Raw genomic sequence first — 14,673 nt, 5'->3', positions numbered from 1 at the left:
TCAAATAATAAATAAAACACTATTGGAAAGTTTAGTAAAATACATGTATTATTATTATTGGAATTATTTTGAGTTGATTCGAAATACAATACATATATTGTTCACTAAAATAATTCAAAAATATTCAGTAATTTGCACAACAGTTGCAACTGTATAATTATACATATATATAGTACTAATCCATGGATGTGGAGGGTAACTTTTTGCTTTACTATCGCAATTATTAACTCAATCATTCAAATTTTATACAACAACTAAAGTTTTTGGAGTGGGATGAGGTGGAGGAGGAGCAGGGATGTGCTCACACTCGGATTCGAGACGTTCTCAAGCCCTACAGACTTGTCCTGCAATGGGACTCGTTGCGATGAGACGGTGCGACGGCCAGTCCGTACTGGTTTGATGGATGTATGTATGTATTATGTACACTAGAAGGTAAATATGTATGTATATTTTATATATATTATATATATTGTATAGTATATAATTTGTATTGTATGTATACCATTGCATATAAACATATTAATTTAGCAATAAAAATTCCCAATACTTCAGCTGGAGCATGCTTAACATTAACTGAGCCACATCCGCTCGCCCCAGCTGAAGAAGCAGTTGGTGTTTCAATTTCTTTTTAACATCTATTATTTCGTTATTACTCGTAACTGGCTAAACACACACGCACACATACAACACACGGATTGATTTTGCCTAATTGGTTTTTCGTAATTTTCAATTCTTAAGTTTTGTTCGTTTCGAGCTTTTGCTTCATTGCATTGCTACTGCTGTTATTGATATCCTGAGCGGGAATCAGCGACCTTATGTGTTGCGTATCTTGCCGGGCACATAGTTTTTATCGATGACATTCTCCTGCAGGAACATATGCAGGCAGCGCTCGTTCTGCGCCAGCGGATGTCCGGCTATCTTATTGATGAACGCCTCCAATCCCTTTCTTCGCTCTTCGATGAAATTCTCGTCAAAGAGACCCTCGTCGCCACGGAAAGGCATCTGTCGCTTCCATGCCTTGCCAGGCAATGGCGGCACCACAATCTGCGTTTCATCAACCAAAACTAAATGAGAATGTGGCTCAAAGGCATCCGTACAGCATGCTTACCTTGCTATCGCGCTCCAGTTCATTTCTTAGCCATTCAAAATCGCTGTAGCGGCGTCGCACACTCGATTCCTTTACTTTGAATACCGGCAAATTGGTCTGTCATAAGAGTAAAAATATTGTTCAATATAAAGTTGATTTTATACAATTGCCCTCAAAATATTTGTATCTCTTATTCCAGCCCGCATATCATACTTCCGTATATCAGAGTATGACTCAAGTATATTTTAATGCCACCCAAAAATCGGACACAAAGCGAACGTCTGTGGACAATGCTACACAAAACGCCTGCTGTTATACCCTATTGCTAATACAAATGAATTGTTACTACATTCATGTGTTTTACTTATATTGGGTATAATTGTCGGCGGTTGTCAGGAGTCTTAAGATATTAAGAGATCCAAAAATGATAAACATTCAGAAATAATTGAATCCGATCGTATTACATACATGATTTATAAGCATTGAATATCGATATATAAATGTAACTTAGTAAAAAGCAAATTGAGAAATGCAGACAGGGTATCCAACAGTCAGGCACTATCTATACTAGTTCACTTTTGTTGTGAGTAATAAGTATTGCTCAGCTTATAGGCGTATCAGACACAGCACACATTTATACAAATGCCCCCAGAGCAGTTACGCACACACTTACACAACCACGATTACTTTATCACCAGTTTTGGCACTTTTGTGCAAGCTCTGCTCGCTGATATTTTGCATACAAATGTAGATGACCCGCTGGAGCCCCGACATAGGACTGTATTACTCACCCTCATGCGCACTTCATAGTCTGTGTAGCGCTTCTTGCCCGCCGCCATGGTGGTTAACGGATTGACAACGTCGATTTCGAGGAAATTTGCGGGCACGGCGTAGGCATCGTCTAGCGTTTGTTTCTTAACATTGAGACGACGGGTGGCGTCAGCGGTACCGTCGGACTCAACCATCATAATGTTGCAATCTGCTGCTGTTTCTGCTTACGGACTTCTAGATGCAAGCACGCCCCTCTTGTGGTCAGTCTTTGCCACGAAATGTCGCAGCGACCGCTTTGCCTGCAATGCAAATAAAAAGAAGAGAAACGCACACGCACACAAGAAACGAGTTTTTGTATTTGTCGCTCTGTTGTGTATTTGTCGTGGTCTTTCGTCTCTGCTGGCGCTATCTCTTTGTTTGCTGCTGCTGCTGCTGCAGTTGTTGCTCTTTTAATTTTTACTATCGGCTTAGCTTAGGTAATTGTGGTGAAATTTTAATTACTACGCTCGCTTTCAGTTTGATTCGCACGCAAAGTTCAATCGATGCCACATTTAGATGATTTACAAGTGTTAACTAGTTTAATTTAATTAATTGTACATAAAAAACACTTTCTACACTTAATCCAATAATGCCAAAATGTGCCTAAAAAATACAGTGCAGGGTTGCTATATAAAACTCAGGGCTGTATCGGACAGATGAACAAAATACTGAAAAATACTGAAAAATTGTGGTCACACGTAAAGTCATGTGACGGCACGTGACGTCACAATAAGTTTTACACAGCCTGACCCGTGTCAGAGTGATTTTTCTTCGTACTTGCAACGACGTCGCAGGCCAAAATTTTGCGTGTGTGTCGCAGTATTATTTAAAACGGAAAAATTGTATGTTGAAACGCCAACTTTAATTGAAATTAAATCAGAAAATTTGATTCATGAAATCTAATTGAAACCGATTGTTTTGTTTTGTTTGCAGCTCGAAATTTGCTGTGCACTTTTCAAGGTAGAAGCAATCGCGTATAACAAAAAATTCATTTCGCAAAATGAACGCCCAACAAGCACAACGGGAGCATGTCCTTGCTGTTTCCCGGGACTTCATCTCCCAGCCACGTTTGAGTGAGTATCCAATTGCTATCAAATTATGTGCGGCTTGTGAATTGTGTATTTAAAAATTGTATTATTGTCGTAACCCGTGGATAATCGGCCGCCATGACAGTTTGTACGAATCGTTTGCAAAAGCAGAGCACGAAACAGAAAATCAATATAGTGTTTTTGGCAACGTTATTACTCCTACCCATTCGAGTGAATTCACTAAATGTATCATACTCAATGGTCTGTACATAACAGGACTTGAATCTATGCCAATAAGAACTAAAAATTCATTTTTAATAAAAATTTTCATTGTCACATGACTCGATCATCAAGCTCAGCTGTTTGCTATTGCCATTCAAAGCGCGCTCCCAGAGAGCACCTGACTAGCAAAAGTTGGGCAAGCGAAGAGTAAAAAGAGAAACAAACTGCTGAAAAATGATAAAACCAATGTAAAAGTAGATTTCTGGTACATATTAGTACATAAACTAATCTTAAAAAATGGCCAAGAATTATCATGTATAATGATAACTTGTTTTCAGTGGAGTTGCTTTTATGTAACGAACATTTTGAATTGCATTTCACGCATTCTTCCATTGTCGTATTTTATGTCAATTATGCAGCTCGTGCTTCAAATAGCAGCTGCTTAAAGCCAGTTTGCCTGTCAGCTGACTATTTAACCCCGTAACACTCACTACGAATTTTTGACGTTTGCTTTCTTATCGGATTCTTATTGGCAACCACTTGTGCATTCATGTGAAGAGCGCTATTTTAACCTAAAATAATAGTTAATATGAAAAAAAAAAAAATATATATTAGAAATGAATTTTAAATATTTATTTGTTGGTATTTTTGTTTGTCTTTGAATGAACAGCTTACAAGACGGTGTCTGGTGTGAATGGTCCCTTGGTCATTCTCGATGAGGTGAAATTCCCTAAATTCGCTGAGATTGTGCAGTTGCGCTTGGCAGATGGTACTGTACGTTCTGGCCAGGTGCTGGAGGTGAGCGGCTCCAAGGCCGTTGTCCAGGTCTTCGAGGGCACCTCTGGTATTGATGCGAAAAACACGCTTTGCGAGTTCACCGGTGATATTCTGCGAACGCCCGTCTCTGAGGATATGTTGGGTCGTGTGTTTAACGGCTCTGGCAAGCCCATCGACAAGGGTCCCCCAATTTTGGCCGAAGACTTTTTGGATATTCAAGGTCAGCCTATCAATCCATGGTCGCGTATCTATCCCGAAGAAATGATCCAGACTGGTATCTCTGCTATTGATGTGATGAACTCGATTGCTCGTGGTCAGAAGATTCCCATCTTCTCTGCTGCTGGTCTGCCGCACAATGAAATCGCTGCGCAGATCTGTCGGCAGGCCGGTTTGGTCAAGCTGCCTGGCAAGTCGGTACTTGATGATCACACTGATAACTTTGCCATTGTGTTCGCCGCTATGGGTGTGAACATGGAAACTGCCCGTTTCTTCAAGCAAGATTTCGAGGAGAACGGTTCCATGGAGAACGTGTGCTTGTTCTTGAACTTGGCTAACGATCCAACCATTGAGCGTATTATTACACCCCGTCTGGCTCTGACCGCCGCTGAGTTCTTGGCCTACCAGTGCGAGAAGCACGTGCTGGTTATCTTGACCGATATGTCTTCGTATGCTGAGGCTTTGCGTGAGGTGTCTGCTGCCCGTGAGGAGGTGCCCGGCCGTCGTGGTTTCCCCGGTTACATGTACACGGATTTGGCCACCATCTATGAGCGCGCTGGTCGTGTTGAAGGTCGCAACGGCTCAATTACACAGATTCCCATTTTGACTATGCCTAACGATGATATTACCCATCCAATTCCCGATTTAACTGGTTACATTACCGAGGGTCAGATCTACGTTGACCGCCAGCTCCATAACAGACAGATCTATCCTCCAGTGAATGTGCTGCCATCTTTGTCACGTTTGATGAAGTCTGCCATTGGTGAGGGCATGACCCGCAAAGATCACTCCGATGTTTCCAATCAGTTGTATGCTTGTTATGCCATCGGCAAGGATGTGCAGGCCATGAAGGCTGTGGTCGGTGAAGAGGCTCTGACGCCCGATGATTTACTGTATTTGGAGTTCTTGACTAAGTTCGAGAAGAACTTCATTTCGCAGGTGAGTAATCAGTGATTGATATCATGAAATAACAAATATGCTGACTTTTGCTTTTTGAATTCCCCCAGGGTAACTACGAGAACCGCACTGTCTTCGAATCCTTGGATATTGGCTGGCAGCTGTTGCGTATCTTCCCCAAGGAAATGCTTAAACGTATTCCGGCCTCTATTTTGGCTGAATTCTATCCTAGGGACTCGCGCCATTAGATTTTGTTTAAAATTGTTTTGTTTTTGATTTATGTCCAAAATTTTGTTTCATTCATAATTTAAGCTGGTGGCGCAACGTGCGGCGTGCCTCCTTCTGCAATAATCCGCTGTGTATGCGTCTATACGTATACGATATACACACATATATACACATTAACTACAATATAATCCACGAAAAGGATATTAATATGATAATATCTACGTATAAAATCTGATTTGTGTATACATAGAGAGAGCCGAAGCGCAGTCTAAACAATAACTAGTTAAATATTTTCTAATCACTATATAAGCGGAAACTATTTTAAATGTGTGTTTTAGTAATCAAAATTTGTCAAAATATCATAACGTGTACATAAACTCAAATGAATTAACCCCAATCCACACCTTAAATGAAGAAGAAAGAAAAACAAAACAAAATAATGAACATTCTCCTTAAAACTTTGTTGCCGACCCGTCGATAATTTGTTAAAGTTTACCCATTTTTGTTAGGTTTTAAGTGTGTGTGCTCTGTAAATGTTTATTATTTCTCGATCATTGAATTGTTCAATTAATTTCGTTTCGCATACAGAATCGTAGCATTCCAAAACCAAATTAAATAACGCATATTTGTGTTTCTTTCGCTTGCGTCGCTTTCGGTCTTCTGTTTATTTTGTATTCGATCAACTTTAAGATGTTACAACACTTCGCACAAGTATTAAAAAAAAAGTTCTCTTTAGCACTCCCCGTCCCCGTCCCCTCACTGTTCCCTGCACCGAAACAATGTGAACCATTTGTACAGCAACTAAACTCGACAAACTAAACAATGAAATATGAAAAGTGCAAAAAAAGAAATCTGCTGCTTTAAATGTAACAAAATGTTTTTAAACAAAAATCTAAAGAAAACAAATTACATATTAAAATTATATTGATTATTTGTTCGTTTATTGTCCTAAAGTAAATAGAATGTTATTTAAAGTTGAAACTATGCATTGCAATGTTGTTTGTTGTCTGTGGGAATAGGGAGAAGATCCGCAACTATCAAATGAATAATAGACGAATGCAAATCCAATAAATGTTCAACGCATACATATATATTTAAATAATACTAGAACATTTAACTATGTATGTATACATTATACGAATGATAAATTAATAAATTACGCTGCAAGTCATGTTAAATATTCATTCAAATGGATTATAAATTTATTATACACAAAAATATATTAATACAATATATATTACAAGTATATGCTAGAAATTTCAGATTATTTTGAAAAGCCCATATACTCTTCCTTTCGTGAGCGTGTATTTAAATCAACTCTCAATTTAAATATCCAGTGGCAACCCTAAACTTCTCTTTACGAACCGAATGATATGCGAAATCGGCGATTACCGTTGTAATGCTGCTCGTTGGCTTTTAGTTCGCTTTTGAGACTGAGCAGTTCAAGTTGAGACGTGCCTCGTGTCGTACTATGTATTTGTGGTAGAACTTCAAATTGACTCGATCCAAAATGGCGGAGCCAGAGGAAGTCAAGTCTACACCAGAGGTGAAAGTGGCCAACAAAGGGAGTATTCTCTCGCATTGCTTGAAAGCCATTAAGGCTTTAAACAGTCGCTCTGGGTCATCGGTGCCTGCGATTGTTAACTTCATCAAGTCCTCCGGCTACGAGGTGACCGATATGGCCCGCATGAAAAAGCTTGTGGCACGGGCACTCAAAGTGGCGATGGGCACGGGTGACGTTGTGCAAGTGAAGCGCTCCTTTAAAATGTCAGCGACGGCAAAGGCGGAATCCAAGGCCATGGAAAAGATGAAGGCCAATCAGCAGAAGAAGTTGGACAAAGCAAAGGCTAAGGAGCAAAAAGTCAAGACCAGAACAAAGCCAGCGACTAAGAAGGACAGCGAAAAGACGCCAGATTCGACAGGTGCAGAGACGGCAAAACCAAAGCAGCGTAGAAAGAAGCCATCGGAGCGCCACACAAATGAGGTTTACTTTAATATCTCACGCCAATGCATATCCCCATCCTATTAATCGCATCGTATCATTAACCCTTGCAGCCCGCAAAGAAAAAGTCGACCGCAAAGATAGCTGCAGTTGGTGGTAAGATAAAGCCTGAATTGGCTGCGGGTGAATCAGACCAGACCACTCCTAAGAAGCCCAAAAAAGCCCAGCCAAAAGCTAAGCCTGCAAGTGCCAAAACAAAGGCTTTGGACAACGAAGTCAGTGCAGCGTCCAAATTGAAGACGCCACGAAAGTCAATTGGAAGCCTAACAAAGAAGGTGAACAGGCCGAAGATACAGAACAAGTCCATTAAAAAGTTGGTGGCCGGCAGAAAAAGCTTTGACGATCCGGAATCTGATCTGACGGATTCAGGACCAGCTGAGGCCTCAACCCCATTAAGCCCAACTAAGCAGAAACGTATGGCCAAACAGATTAAGTAACAAATTCCATATGAATTGTGAAGTTTCAATTCAAATTTTGTTTTGTATTTTGGATTAGGCAATATGCAAAATGCTTTCTTGTTTTCAATGTTAATTAATTAATTAATGTCAAATTTGCTTAAATTATGCTCGTCCTCACGTAGCTCCACATTTATAGTCTAATTTATCAATGTAAAAGTCGGCTAAATCGAATTATGATAGTCAATAAAATGTACCTCTACACTAGTTAATATAAATCTTGCGTTTATATATTATTAAAGTTATAAATGGATATTTAAAATGATATGCATATTTAGTTAACAAATTGCAGCTACTGCAGTTGAATATTACAGTTTTTGGCGCAAAGAAGCCTCCAAAACCTTTGGATCCCTTGTGGTGGATTGCGACGCCAGTGTGTGGCTTCTTCGCACAGTTATGTACCCCACCAAAAGCTGTTCACTCCGTTTGCAGGACGGCGTGTACTTGAACTTGAGAGCAGCAGTCACAGCTTCAGAGATATGGTAATTCGACAGCTGTGCTTTCGTCCCGCGCAATAATTCTTATTTTTACAAATCGTATCATCATGGCAGCTCTTGATGCGCGCATATTCACAGCTTCGGTAGCAATAGGACTCAGTGTTCCGATTCCTCTCATTCTCCACGTAGCCTTGCTTGACGATTGTACTTTCTGATTGCCTTACGTTGAAAATATGACAAATGGTTTATGTGTTTTCAGCGTATGTATGTACTTGTATTTAAATATGCATGAAACGATAGGCGAGAACAGCCGGTCCTCAGTTATAAGATTAAAACACGAACATACACATGTAAATAATATTTTACATAGAAATTCACTGCCATTAATACTTTCCGTTTGAATTCTCAACTTCCCGCCAAAGCATTTGAAAATTTTTCAACACTAAATACTAAGAGTGGCGCAGTTCGCGTGGGAACTAGCTCTTTAATAGATCAATTAAATAAAGTTAAAGAAATTCCTTTAGCTACGAAGTAATTTTGAAAAATTAGTTCAGAAGCTTAAAGGAAAATATCATAAAAGCTATACAACACAAATTAAAGATCAAATTTTTTTATGATTTAGATTTTTACGTGCGTAACCAGGTGCCGAATAACCGATGCGGATTGATCTAACTGATAGCACGTGTAACCTCGAACTATAATTTTCTAATAACCATGCGATATTATTATTGCCCACAGGTTTAGAAAATTGTTTTACCGGCAATAAAGTTATTGATTAGATCGCAATATGGGAAAGGCATCAAAGGACAGGCGTGATATATTTTACCGTTTAGCCAAGGAACAGGGATGGCGAGCCAGAAGTGCGTTCAAACTACTACAAGCAGATGAAACGTTTAATTTGTTGGAGGGTAAGATTTGAGCAAATCCATTAATAAAATTATGATAGCTCAAAAGTTTTCTAATTCGTAGGCTTAACACGTGCGGTGGACTTATGCGCAGCACCTGGAGGATGGTCACAGGTTCTATCGAAGCGTATGTACGAACCGCGATCGGAGAAAGACCGGGAGCAAGTAAAGATAATTGCTGTGGACATGCAGGGTATGGCACCAATCGATGGCGTGACTCAATTGCGGGCCGACATTACTAAGGAGTCAACCGCAGAGGAAATTATTAAATTTTTCGATGGCAAAAAGGCGGAACTGGTTGTCACTGATGGGGCTCCCGATGTCACCGGTTTACACGATTGGGATGCCTACATGCAGGCAGAACTATTATTGTCAGGTTTAAGCATTGCAACCTACATTCTCGAAGAGGGCGGTACGTTCATGGGCAAAGTGTATCGAGCAGCAAACACCAGCCGCGTGTATTTACAGCTGCAGCGATTTTTTAAGGATGTGTGCCTCTTCAAGCCATCCGCTTCACGCAGCTCAAGCATCGAGGCATTTGTGGTATGTCGTCAATTTACCATGCCTGAAGGTCATGTTCCATGCAACTTGACGTTGGAATGGTTCGACAAGCCGGAAGAGGCACTGAAAAACATTTCGGGAAAAATGGAAAGAACAATCGTGCATTTGCCATTTGTGGGACACCAGTGTGAATATGATGCGGATCTAAGCTACGAGCTGGTGATTATGCCTAGTTACTTGCAACTAAAATTCAGCAATAACATGTTTCTTTCTAGGATAAAGATTATACTACACACGATGCTGTACAAAAGCCACTGACAGCCGCCTATCGGGAAGTGATAGAGAAAACAAAATCTATAAACCTTAAAAAGAATTATTTCGTTGTTCGCCACGACGAGGAGGAAACATCTGCAGAGCCAAGTACAAGTAGTAAAAGTAGCAGTGCCTACGTTGTTCCTGACGACGAGGAGGAAACATCTGCAGAGCCAAGTACAAGTAGTAAGAGTATCAGTGCTTATGTTCTTCCTGATGACGACGAAGACACTTCTCCAGTGCCAAAAGGAAGTATTAAAATTGGCAGTATTTTCGTTGGTCGTCACGATCAGGCAGAGCCAAGTAAAAGTGGACAAAGCTGCAAAAATTCATAGTCCATCGACGTCTATAGCATGTTTATATACTTTAAGCATTATAGTGGCAAGGAGACAGCTTTCTAGTATAAATATATAATGAAAGTCCAGCGTGTCAGGGAATAAAAGGCCCATATTTTATATACATTTCTTTGACTGATGATTCTTATAATATATGTATATATTATTCCTACAGGTTCCACATTTTTTGTAAATAGTGTAATTAATTGGTTCTAAATATATTTATAAATAATGCACGGATAGCTTCTCTGCTGGTTTTACTCCATATTTGTACACTTTGTTGAGACTCTCGGGAAAGTCAGGCAAAAGGTTATTAAAATTCTCCACGTGATGCGTATGCTGTTCAGTCCAAATACCATCGCCGGTGAAATGAAATTCCGATTCTATCAGATATAAAATCAATGTTAATATCTCACTATTCTCCAGGGCGTGAACATTGGGAACAGGCAGTTGAAGCTCTTCCATAATTTCCGGGGTCTGCAACAGCAGCAATTTTTCCTCAATCCGTTTGCTAAAGCAGACAAAAGAACGAATTCAAATGTGTTCTGTTGCTATAAACTTGATCACTACTCACATGGGATACAAAAGCAAGTGTATGTTTCGGAATATGTCCTCTAGTTTAAATTTTTTACTTTGTAAGTATTCCAGACATTGCTTGATATGAAGAACGGGTATGTGACACCAGTTCGGATGCCGCGACAGCACATTGCGTAGCAATTGTTCATCTTTTTCTAAAATATTTCCCAGATAAATTACAATGTCACGACCTTTTGTACGATCCGAGCCATCCCGTGCAAATCTATAAAGCCGAATCAGAGATGATTGAGAATATATATGTATGTCATGCTAGATAAACCTATAATGGAACTCACTTGGCAAAGGCTTCCGAGCCGCATGAAAGTATATGCAACGAGGCACAGCGTACACGGAGCTGGTTTAAGTAGTCCAGACGCAAACGTGCTTTATTCTGATAGTGTACCAGGCGAAGCACGCGCGGATTGCTACCCAGCACTTGAAACTGCTCTATTTCATTTAGATCGCGAAGGCGCTCGAAGACAGTATCTGGTCCTAGGGTGAGCACTTCAAGACATCGAAGAACAGCATCCTCCTTAATGCCGAAGGATTTCACGTGCTCCAGTGTTTGCTTAAGACCATCACAAGTAGACATTAGAATTTTTGGCCGACGATATCCAATATCACGGATGTCTTGGTCATTAATTGTGGGGATCTCCTTTAGAATACGACGAACGTTGTCTGCATCCCCGTGCAGAAGGAAACTATTTTTACGCAACCGTTCAGCTGGAAACTTAAACACTGTAGTTAGCAACTCGACAATATCCTGCACGGACCGGAAACTCTTGTGGCGTACTCGCCCATATACACGCCATAGCTTCTGCAAATCTGCATCTTCCATTTGAAGACGTTCGCGCAAATATGCATTTAGTAAATTTTGTCTTAAGGTCTTTAAGGTGACGCTTTCATCAAGGTGTTCTTGCAAGTGGAAGTTGTTCAGCTGGACAGTCGTAAAGCATTTCATGAGACGTTCCGGCACATTAACATCATATGGTATACAATTGTGTGCTTTCAGCATATCTATTGGCTTGTTTATAACAGTTACGTATTTAAAAAGCGTTGGGATGGTGATGTTTTGGAATCCGCATTCAATGAGAACACTATGCCGATTGGCAAGTGTTGAGGCGTTATAATAAATAATCATCGGTTTTGTAACAATATCATCGACGCTGTAATTCAACGATTTTAATGTGTGATAGGAATTGAGCAGGTCTTTTCGCTTGACGGTTTTCAGCTCAGGATGCTTTTCTAGCGCCTGGGCCCAAGTACGATAGTTGCTGCCTGAAAGTCAATTTAGCCATAGGAACGATGTATTACCATTATTATAAGTACATACCTAAGGTTCGCGCCAAGTAGCTAGGATTCAAGGAATCCTCCGTTGTCCGTTCAAGTCCGCTTGATTTGCTCGGCTTTGGGTTATCCCCTTTGTTGGATGGCTTATTTAGTGCAGCTAAGCCTCGTGCTAAATAAACACAGCCGCGCGACAGAAGTTGGGCTTGACTTTGACTAGTTCGCAACATATTTATGTCATTTTAAATTCTATTTGCTCGCGGAAAACAATTACAATGTGCAACAGTTGAGGTATAGAATATTCGATTAATTACATTTGCAGCTGACAACAGCTGATTTGGCGCTGCCAACCTACGTAAAGAAGTAACCAAGAGCAAAATTAAACCAGTTGCCACTATCAGAACGACGCTACACGTGCGTTTATGCATTTTGAAAAGAACTATAAAGTTAAATAAAGTAATACTTAATAATGTCGCTTTTACGGATCAGGTATATGTTCTAAAATAGATAGAATTCACTTTTCGCCCACTGCTTACATATTTAAAAAATCTATTGTAGGAAACCGAAAACTCGGAAAGGAAAGAAAGTGTTGTTGGCCCGTGAGCCGCAACTCATTGAGTCGGCACGCACTATGTTATTCGTGGACGGACGCAAATGTGGTGGCAATGTAAAGCTCTGTATGAAGGATCTGCAACAGCTGAAGAAGCCGCTCGTTAAAGTTCTAAACCGTAAGAACGATATAACGCCATTCGATGATCCGTCTTCCCTGGAATTGTAAGTGAATTCACGGCAAATTCTATATCACCTGAATTTAATTGTACTTATATTTAGTTTAACAATGAAAAACGATGCGGCGCTTTTCACATTTGGATCAACGTCAAAGAAACGTCCAGATAACATAATCATTGGTCGTATCTTTGAAAATGAAGTACTTGATATGTTTGAGCTAGGCATTAAGCGTTATCAGTCGATTTCAGAGTTTAAGAACGAAAAGATTGGCGCCTGTGTGAAGCCCTGCTTAGTCTTCAATGGTCCGAAATGGGCCCAAACCGAGGAACTGCGTCGCTTGCGAAATTATTTCATAGACATGTTTCAGCGAGAAAAGGTTGAATCCATACGTCTACAAGGCATAGAACACGTACTTAGTTTCACGGTCACCGAAGATATGAGCATCCTCATGCGTTCATATAAAATCTTGCTAAAGAAATCCGGTCAAAAGACCCCGCGCATTGAGCTTGAAGAAATTGGACCATCGGCTGATTTTTCAATTCGTCGTACGAAGATTGCATCTGATGATCTATATAAACTGGCCAGAAAGCAGCCCAAGCAGCTTAGGGTTACCAAAAAGAAGAACATCAGCACCGACGCTCTGGGCAATACAAAGGGACGCGTTCATTTGGGCAAGCAGCAGACGGGCTCAATACAAACACGCCGCGTGAAAGCGCTGAAAAAGTCACCGGAGGAGAAACGTGCAGATCGCCAGAAAAAGAAAGTAGCACTAAAAGCAGCCGCAGTTGAGGCATTGTCAACAGCCGATTGATTTACAAAAAATTATTTTAGATTTTAATTAGTTATAATTGCAATAAATTGGTCCAGTTTAAAATATGGTTAATATATTGACTTAACTAAAAATATATACATATATATTCTTCTAGTGTATGGCATTGACAATGTTTTTGATGCGACGAGTTTTCGACTCGGCCAAGGCATCCTCGAGCGATTTGATTAGGTACACTAGACTGCTGACATCCGTTTGCACTATGAGATCCTTACGGTGCCGTCGCTCATCCTCATTCATTGCTTTCAGCTCATTCTCGCTACGTTCGGACGTATCTATTTCGAGCAGTTCACGATTTTCGTTTTTCGGCTCAGTATGCAGATACAGCTTCATTGTTATTACTATATTTGATTGTTGCAGCAAACAGCGAGAAGCAGTGCGCACCTCCAGACGCCAGTCAAGGTTGACTAGTCGGTAGGCACGAATATTGGCCGACTTAATAGAGCCCTCTACGAAATGTCGCTTACTTGTGACAAACTGTTCAAGCACCTCTAGCACATCGTCACTTAAATCGGGGAATATATTGCGCATATTAACCCGTTCACCATTAGGTCCGGACTTGGTGGTTACATGGATTAACAGTGATATTAAGGCTTCCACTGCCCGTTGCACCGCTTCACTATTCACATCGCCTGCATATTTTTTGGCTATCATGTCATAGCGCTCCAAGTTGGGTCCGTTCACCAGGTAGTCAAATGCCGACTTACATAGTTCTAGGACTTCACTGGCCGGACGTTGTAGTAACGCCAAATGGTCGCGTTCCACTTGGCTTAATCGTACTGATGACATTATGTGATTTTCTTTCAAAATAAAACAATTATTTTACATCCAGAATGTAAACAAATCTGATTTCATCTGATTATTTTGCTTAATGGTATGCTGTTCATTGCTGAGCTGCAATTGATACTTTCAGTAAGTATTCCGAATACAAATGAGTTTATATATATTTCTTTAAATCTATGTAGATAAAACCTTCAGATTTAATACTTTTTCTTTATATTTGGCTGCGTACTGCAATTTATCTAATAAACGCCGCTTTA

General features: G+C 40.2%; 7 protein-coding genes across 9 annotated transcripts; 4 read left to right on the top strand and 3 right to left on the bottom strand.

The window, feature by feature from the left end:
• Positions 1–30: 30 nt before the first annotated feature.
• On the bottom strand, positions 31–2,506 carry LOC6573790 (sorting nexin-12). The gene is made up of 3 exons (XM_001999813.4): positions 1,879–2,506; positions 1,109–1,204; positions 31–1,044 (listed from the first exon to the last, which is right to left on the bottom strand). Exons 1-3 carry the CDS (start codon positions 2,053–2,055, stop codon positions 814–816), a joined length of 504 nt encoding a protein of 167 aa, XP_001999849.1. The 5' UTR covers positions 2,056–2,506; the 3' UTR covers positions 31–813.
• Positions 2,507–2,629: 123 nt separating this feature from the next.
• LOC6573791 (V-type proton ATPase subunit B) lies at positions 2,630–6,246 on the top strand. Its single transcript, XM_001999814.4, has 4 exons — positions 2,630–2,739; positions 2,831–2,970; positions 3,818–5,079; positions 5,148–6,246. Exons 2-4 carry the CDS (start codon positions 2,898–2,900, stop codon positions 5,283–5,285), a joined length of 1,473 nt encoding a protein of 490 aa, XP_001999850.1. The 5' UTR covers positions 2,630–2,739; positions 2,831–2,897; the 3' UTR covers positions 5,286–6,246.
• Positions 6,247–6,671: 425 nt separating this feature from the next.
• Positions 6,672–7,929, top strand: LOC6573792 (histone H1, early embryonic). Its single transcript, XM_001999815.4, has 2 exons — positions 6,672–7,249; positions 7,321–7,929. The coding sequence occupies exons 1-2, from the start codon at positions 6,776–6,778 to the stop codon at positions 7,702–7,704; spliced, it is 858 nt and encodes a 285-aa protein (XP_001999851.1). The 5' UTR covers positions 6,672–6,775; the 3' UTR covers positions 7,705–7,929.
• A 688-nt stretch (positions 7,930–8,617) lies between these two features.
• Positions 8,618–10,338, top strand: LOC6573793 (putative tRNA (cytidine(32)/guanosine(34)-2'-O)-methyltransferase 2). Of its 3 annotated transcripts, none has more exons than XM_044007273.1 (4): positions 8,618–9,067; positions 9,129–9,784; positions 9,841–9,963; positions 10,033–10,338. In XM_044007273.1, exons 1-4 carry the CDS (start codon positions 8,947–8,949, stop codon positions 10,210–10,212), a joined length of 1,080 nt encoding a protein of 359 aa, XP_043863208.1. In that variant the 5' UTR covers positions 8,618–8,946; the 3' UTR covers positions 10,213–10,338. The 3 variants fall into 3 exon arrangements, with proteins under 3 accessions (XP_043863208.1, XP_032584169.1, XP_001999852.1); XM_032728278.2 differs by having other exon boundaries at positions 8,619–8,801; positions 8,898–9,067; positions 9,841–10,338; XM_001999816.4 differs by having other exon boundaries at positions 8,619–9,067; positions 9,841–10,338.
• A 32-nt stretch (positions 10,339–10,370) lies between these two features.
• LOC6573794 (transcription termination factor 5, mitochondrial) lies at positions 10,371–12,399 on the bottom strand. Its single transcript, XM_001999817.4, has 4 exons — positions 12,122–12,399; positions 11,085–12,066; positions 10,787–11,011; positions 10,371–10,723 (listed from the first exon to the last, which is right to left on the bottom strand). Exons 1-4 carry the CDS (start codon positions 12,303–12,305, stop codon positions 10,435–10,437), a joined length of 1,680 nt encoding a protein of 559 aa, XP_001999853.1. The 5' UTR covers positions 12,306–12,399; the 3' UTR covers positions 10,371–10,434.
• Positions 12,400–12,452: 53 nt separating this feature from the next.
• On the top strand, positions 12,453–13,709 carry LOC6573795 (ribosome production factor 2 homolog). The gene is made up of 3 exons (XM_001999818.4): positions 12,453–12,564; positions 12,634–12,849; positions 12,907–13,709. The coding sequence occupies exons 1-3, from the start codon at positions 12,545–12,547 to the stop codon at positions 13,613–13,615; spliced, it is 945 nt and encodes a 314-aa protein (XP_001999854.1). The 5' UTR covers positions 12,453–12,544; the 3' UTR covers positions 13,616–13,709.
• Positions 13,616–14,666, bottom strand: LOC6573796. Its single transcript, XM_001999819.4, has one exon. The coding sequence runs from the start codon at positions 14,420–14,422 to the stop codon at positions 13,727–13,729; it is 696 nt and encodes a 231-aa protein (XP_001999855.1). The 5' UTR covers positions 14,423–14,666; the 3' UTR covers positions 13,616–13,726.
• Positions 14,667–14,673: the final 7 nt, after the last annotated feature.

The sequence above is a fragment of the Drosophila mojavensis genome, unplaced genomic scaffold, assembly GCF_018153725.1.
Source record: "Drosophila mojavensis isolate 15081-1352.22 unplaced genomic scaffold, ASM1815372v1 contig_16, whole genome shotgun sequence".
In the NCBI taxonomy this organism is placed as follows: domain Eukaryota; kingdom Metazoa; phylum Arthropoda; class Insecta; order Diptera; family Drosophilidae; genus Drosophila; species Drosophila mojavensis.
This window is presented reverse-complemented; position numbering and strand designations above follow the sequence as displayed.

What these genes read in the sequence shown, in the direction of transcription:
- LOC6573790 (XM_001999813.4), bottom strand. Translation starts at nt 2,055, where the DNA reads ATGATGGTTGAGTCCGACGGTACCGCTGACGCCACCCGTCGTCTCAAT. An exon ending in ACTATGAAGTGCGCATGAGG is followed by an intron (nt 1,205 to 1,878) that starts GTGAGTAATACA and finishes CTCTTATGACAG; the next exon opens with ACCAATTTGCCGGTATTCAA. An exon ending in AACTGGAGCGCGATAGCAAG is followed by an intron (nt 1,045 to 1,108) that starts GTAAGCATGCTG and finishes GATGAAACGCAG; the next exon opens with ATTGTGGTGCCGCCATTGCC.
- LOC6573791 (XM_001999814.4), top strand. Translation starts at nt 2,898, where the DNA reads ATGAACGCCCAACAAGCACAACGGGAGCATGTCCTTGCTGTTTCCCGG. An exon ending in CATCTCCCAGCCACGTTTGA is followed by an intron (nt 2,971 to 3,817) that starts GTGAGTATCCAA and finishes TTGAATGAACAG; the next exon opens with CTTACAAGACGGTGTCTGGT. An exon ending in AGAAGAACTTCATTTCGCAG is followed by an intron (nt 5,080 to 5,147) that starts GTGAGTAATCAG and finishes GAATTCCCCCAG; the next exon opens with GGTAACTACGAGAACCGCAC.
- LOC6573792 (XM_001999815.4), top strand. Translation starts at nt 6,776, where the DNA reads ATGGCGGAGCCAGAGGAAGTCAAGTCTACACCAGAGGTGAAAGTGGCC. An exon ending in CGGAGCGCCACACAAATGAG is followed by an intron (nt 7,250 to 7,320) that starts GTTTACTTTAAT and finishes TAACCCTTGCAG; the next exon opens with CCCGCAAAGAAAAAGTCGAC.
- LOC6573793 (XM_032728278.2), top strand. Translation starts at nt 8,947, where the DNA reads ATGGGAAAGGCATCAAAGGACAGGCGTGATATATTTTACCGTTTAGCC. An exon ending in AACGTTTAATTTGTTGGAGG is followed by an intron (nt 9,068 to 9,128) that starts GTAAGATTTGAG and finishes TCTAATTCGTAG; the next exon opens with GCTTAACACGTGCGGTGGAC. An exon ending in CGGATCTAAGCTACGAGCTG is followed by an intron (nt 9,785 to 9,840) that starts GTGATTATGCCT and finishes GTTTCTTTCTAG; the next exon opens with GATAAAGATTATACTACACA.
- LOC6573794 (XM_001999817.4), bottom strand. Translation starts at nt 12,305, where the DNA reads ATGTTGCGAACTAGTCAAAGTCAAGCCCAACTTCTGTCGCGCGGCTGT. An exon ending in CTACTTGGCGCGAACCTTAG is followed by an intron (nt 12,067 to 12,121) that starts GTATGTACTTAT and finishes ATTGACTTTCAG; the next exon opens with GCAGCAACTATCGTACTTGG. An exon ending in GGCTCGGAAGCCTTTGCCAA is followed by an intron (nt 11,012 to 11,084) that starts GTGAGTTCCATT and finishes TCGGCTTTATAG; the next exon opens with ATTTGCACGGGATGGCTCGG.
- LOC6573795 (XM_001999818.4), top strand. Translation starts at nt 12,545, where the DNA reads ATGTCGCTTTTACGGATCAG. An exon ending in ATGTCGCTTTTACGGATCAG is followed by an intron (nt 12,565 to 12,633) that starts GTATATGTTCTA and finishes AATCTATTGTAG; the next exon opens with GAAACCGAAAACTCGGAAAG. An exon ending in GATCCGTCTTCCCTGGAATT is followed by an intron (nt 12,850 to 12,906) that starts GTAAGTGAATTC and finishes ACTTATATTTAG; the next exon opens with TTTAACAATGAAAAACGATG.
- LOC6573796 (XM_001999819.4), bottom strand. Translation starts at nt 14,422, where the DNA reads ATGTCATCAGTACGATTAAGCCAAGTGGAACGCGACCATTTGGCGTTA.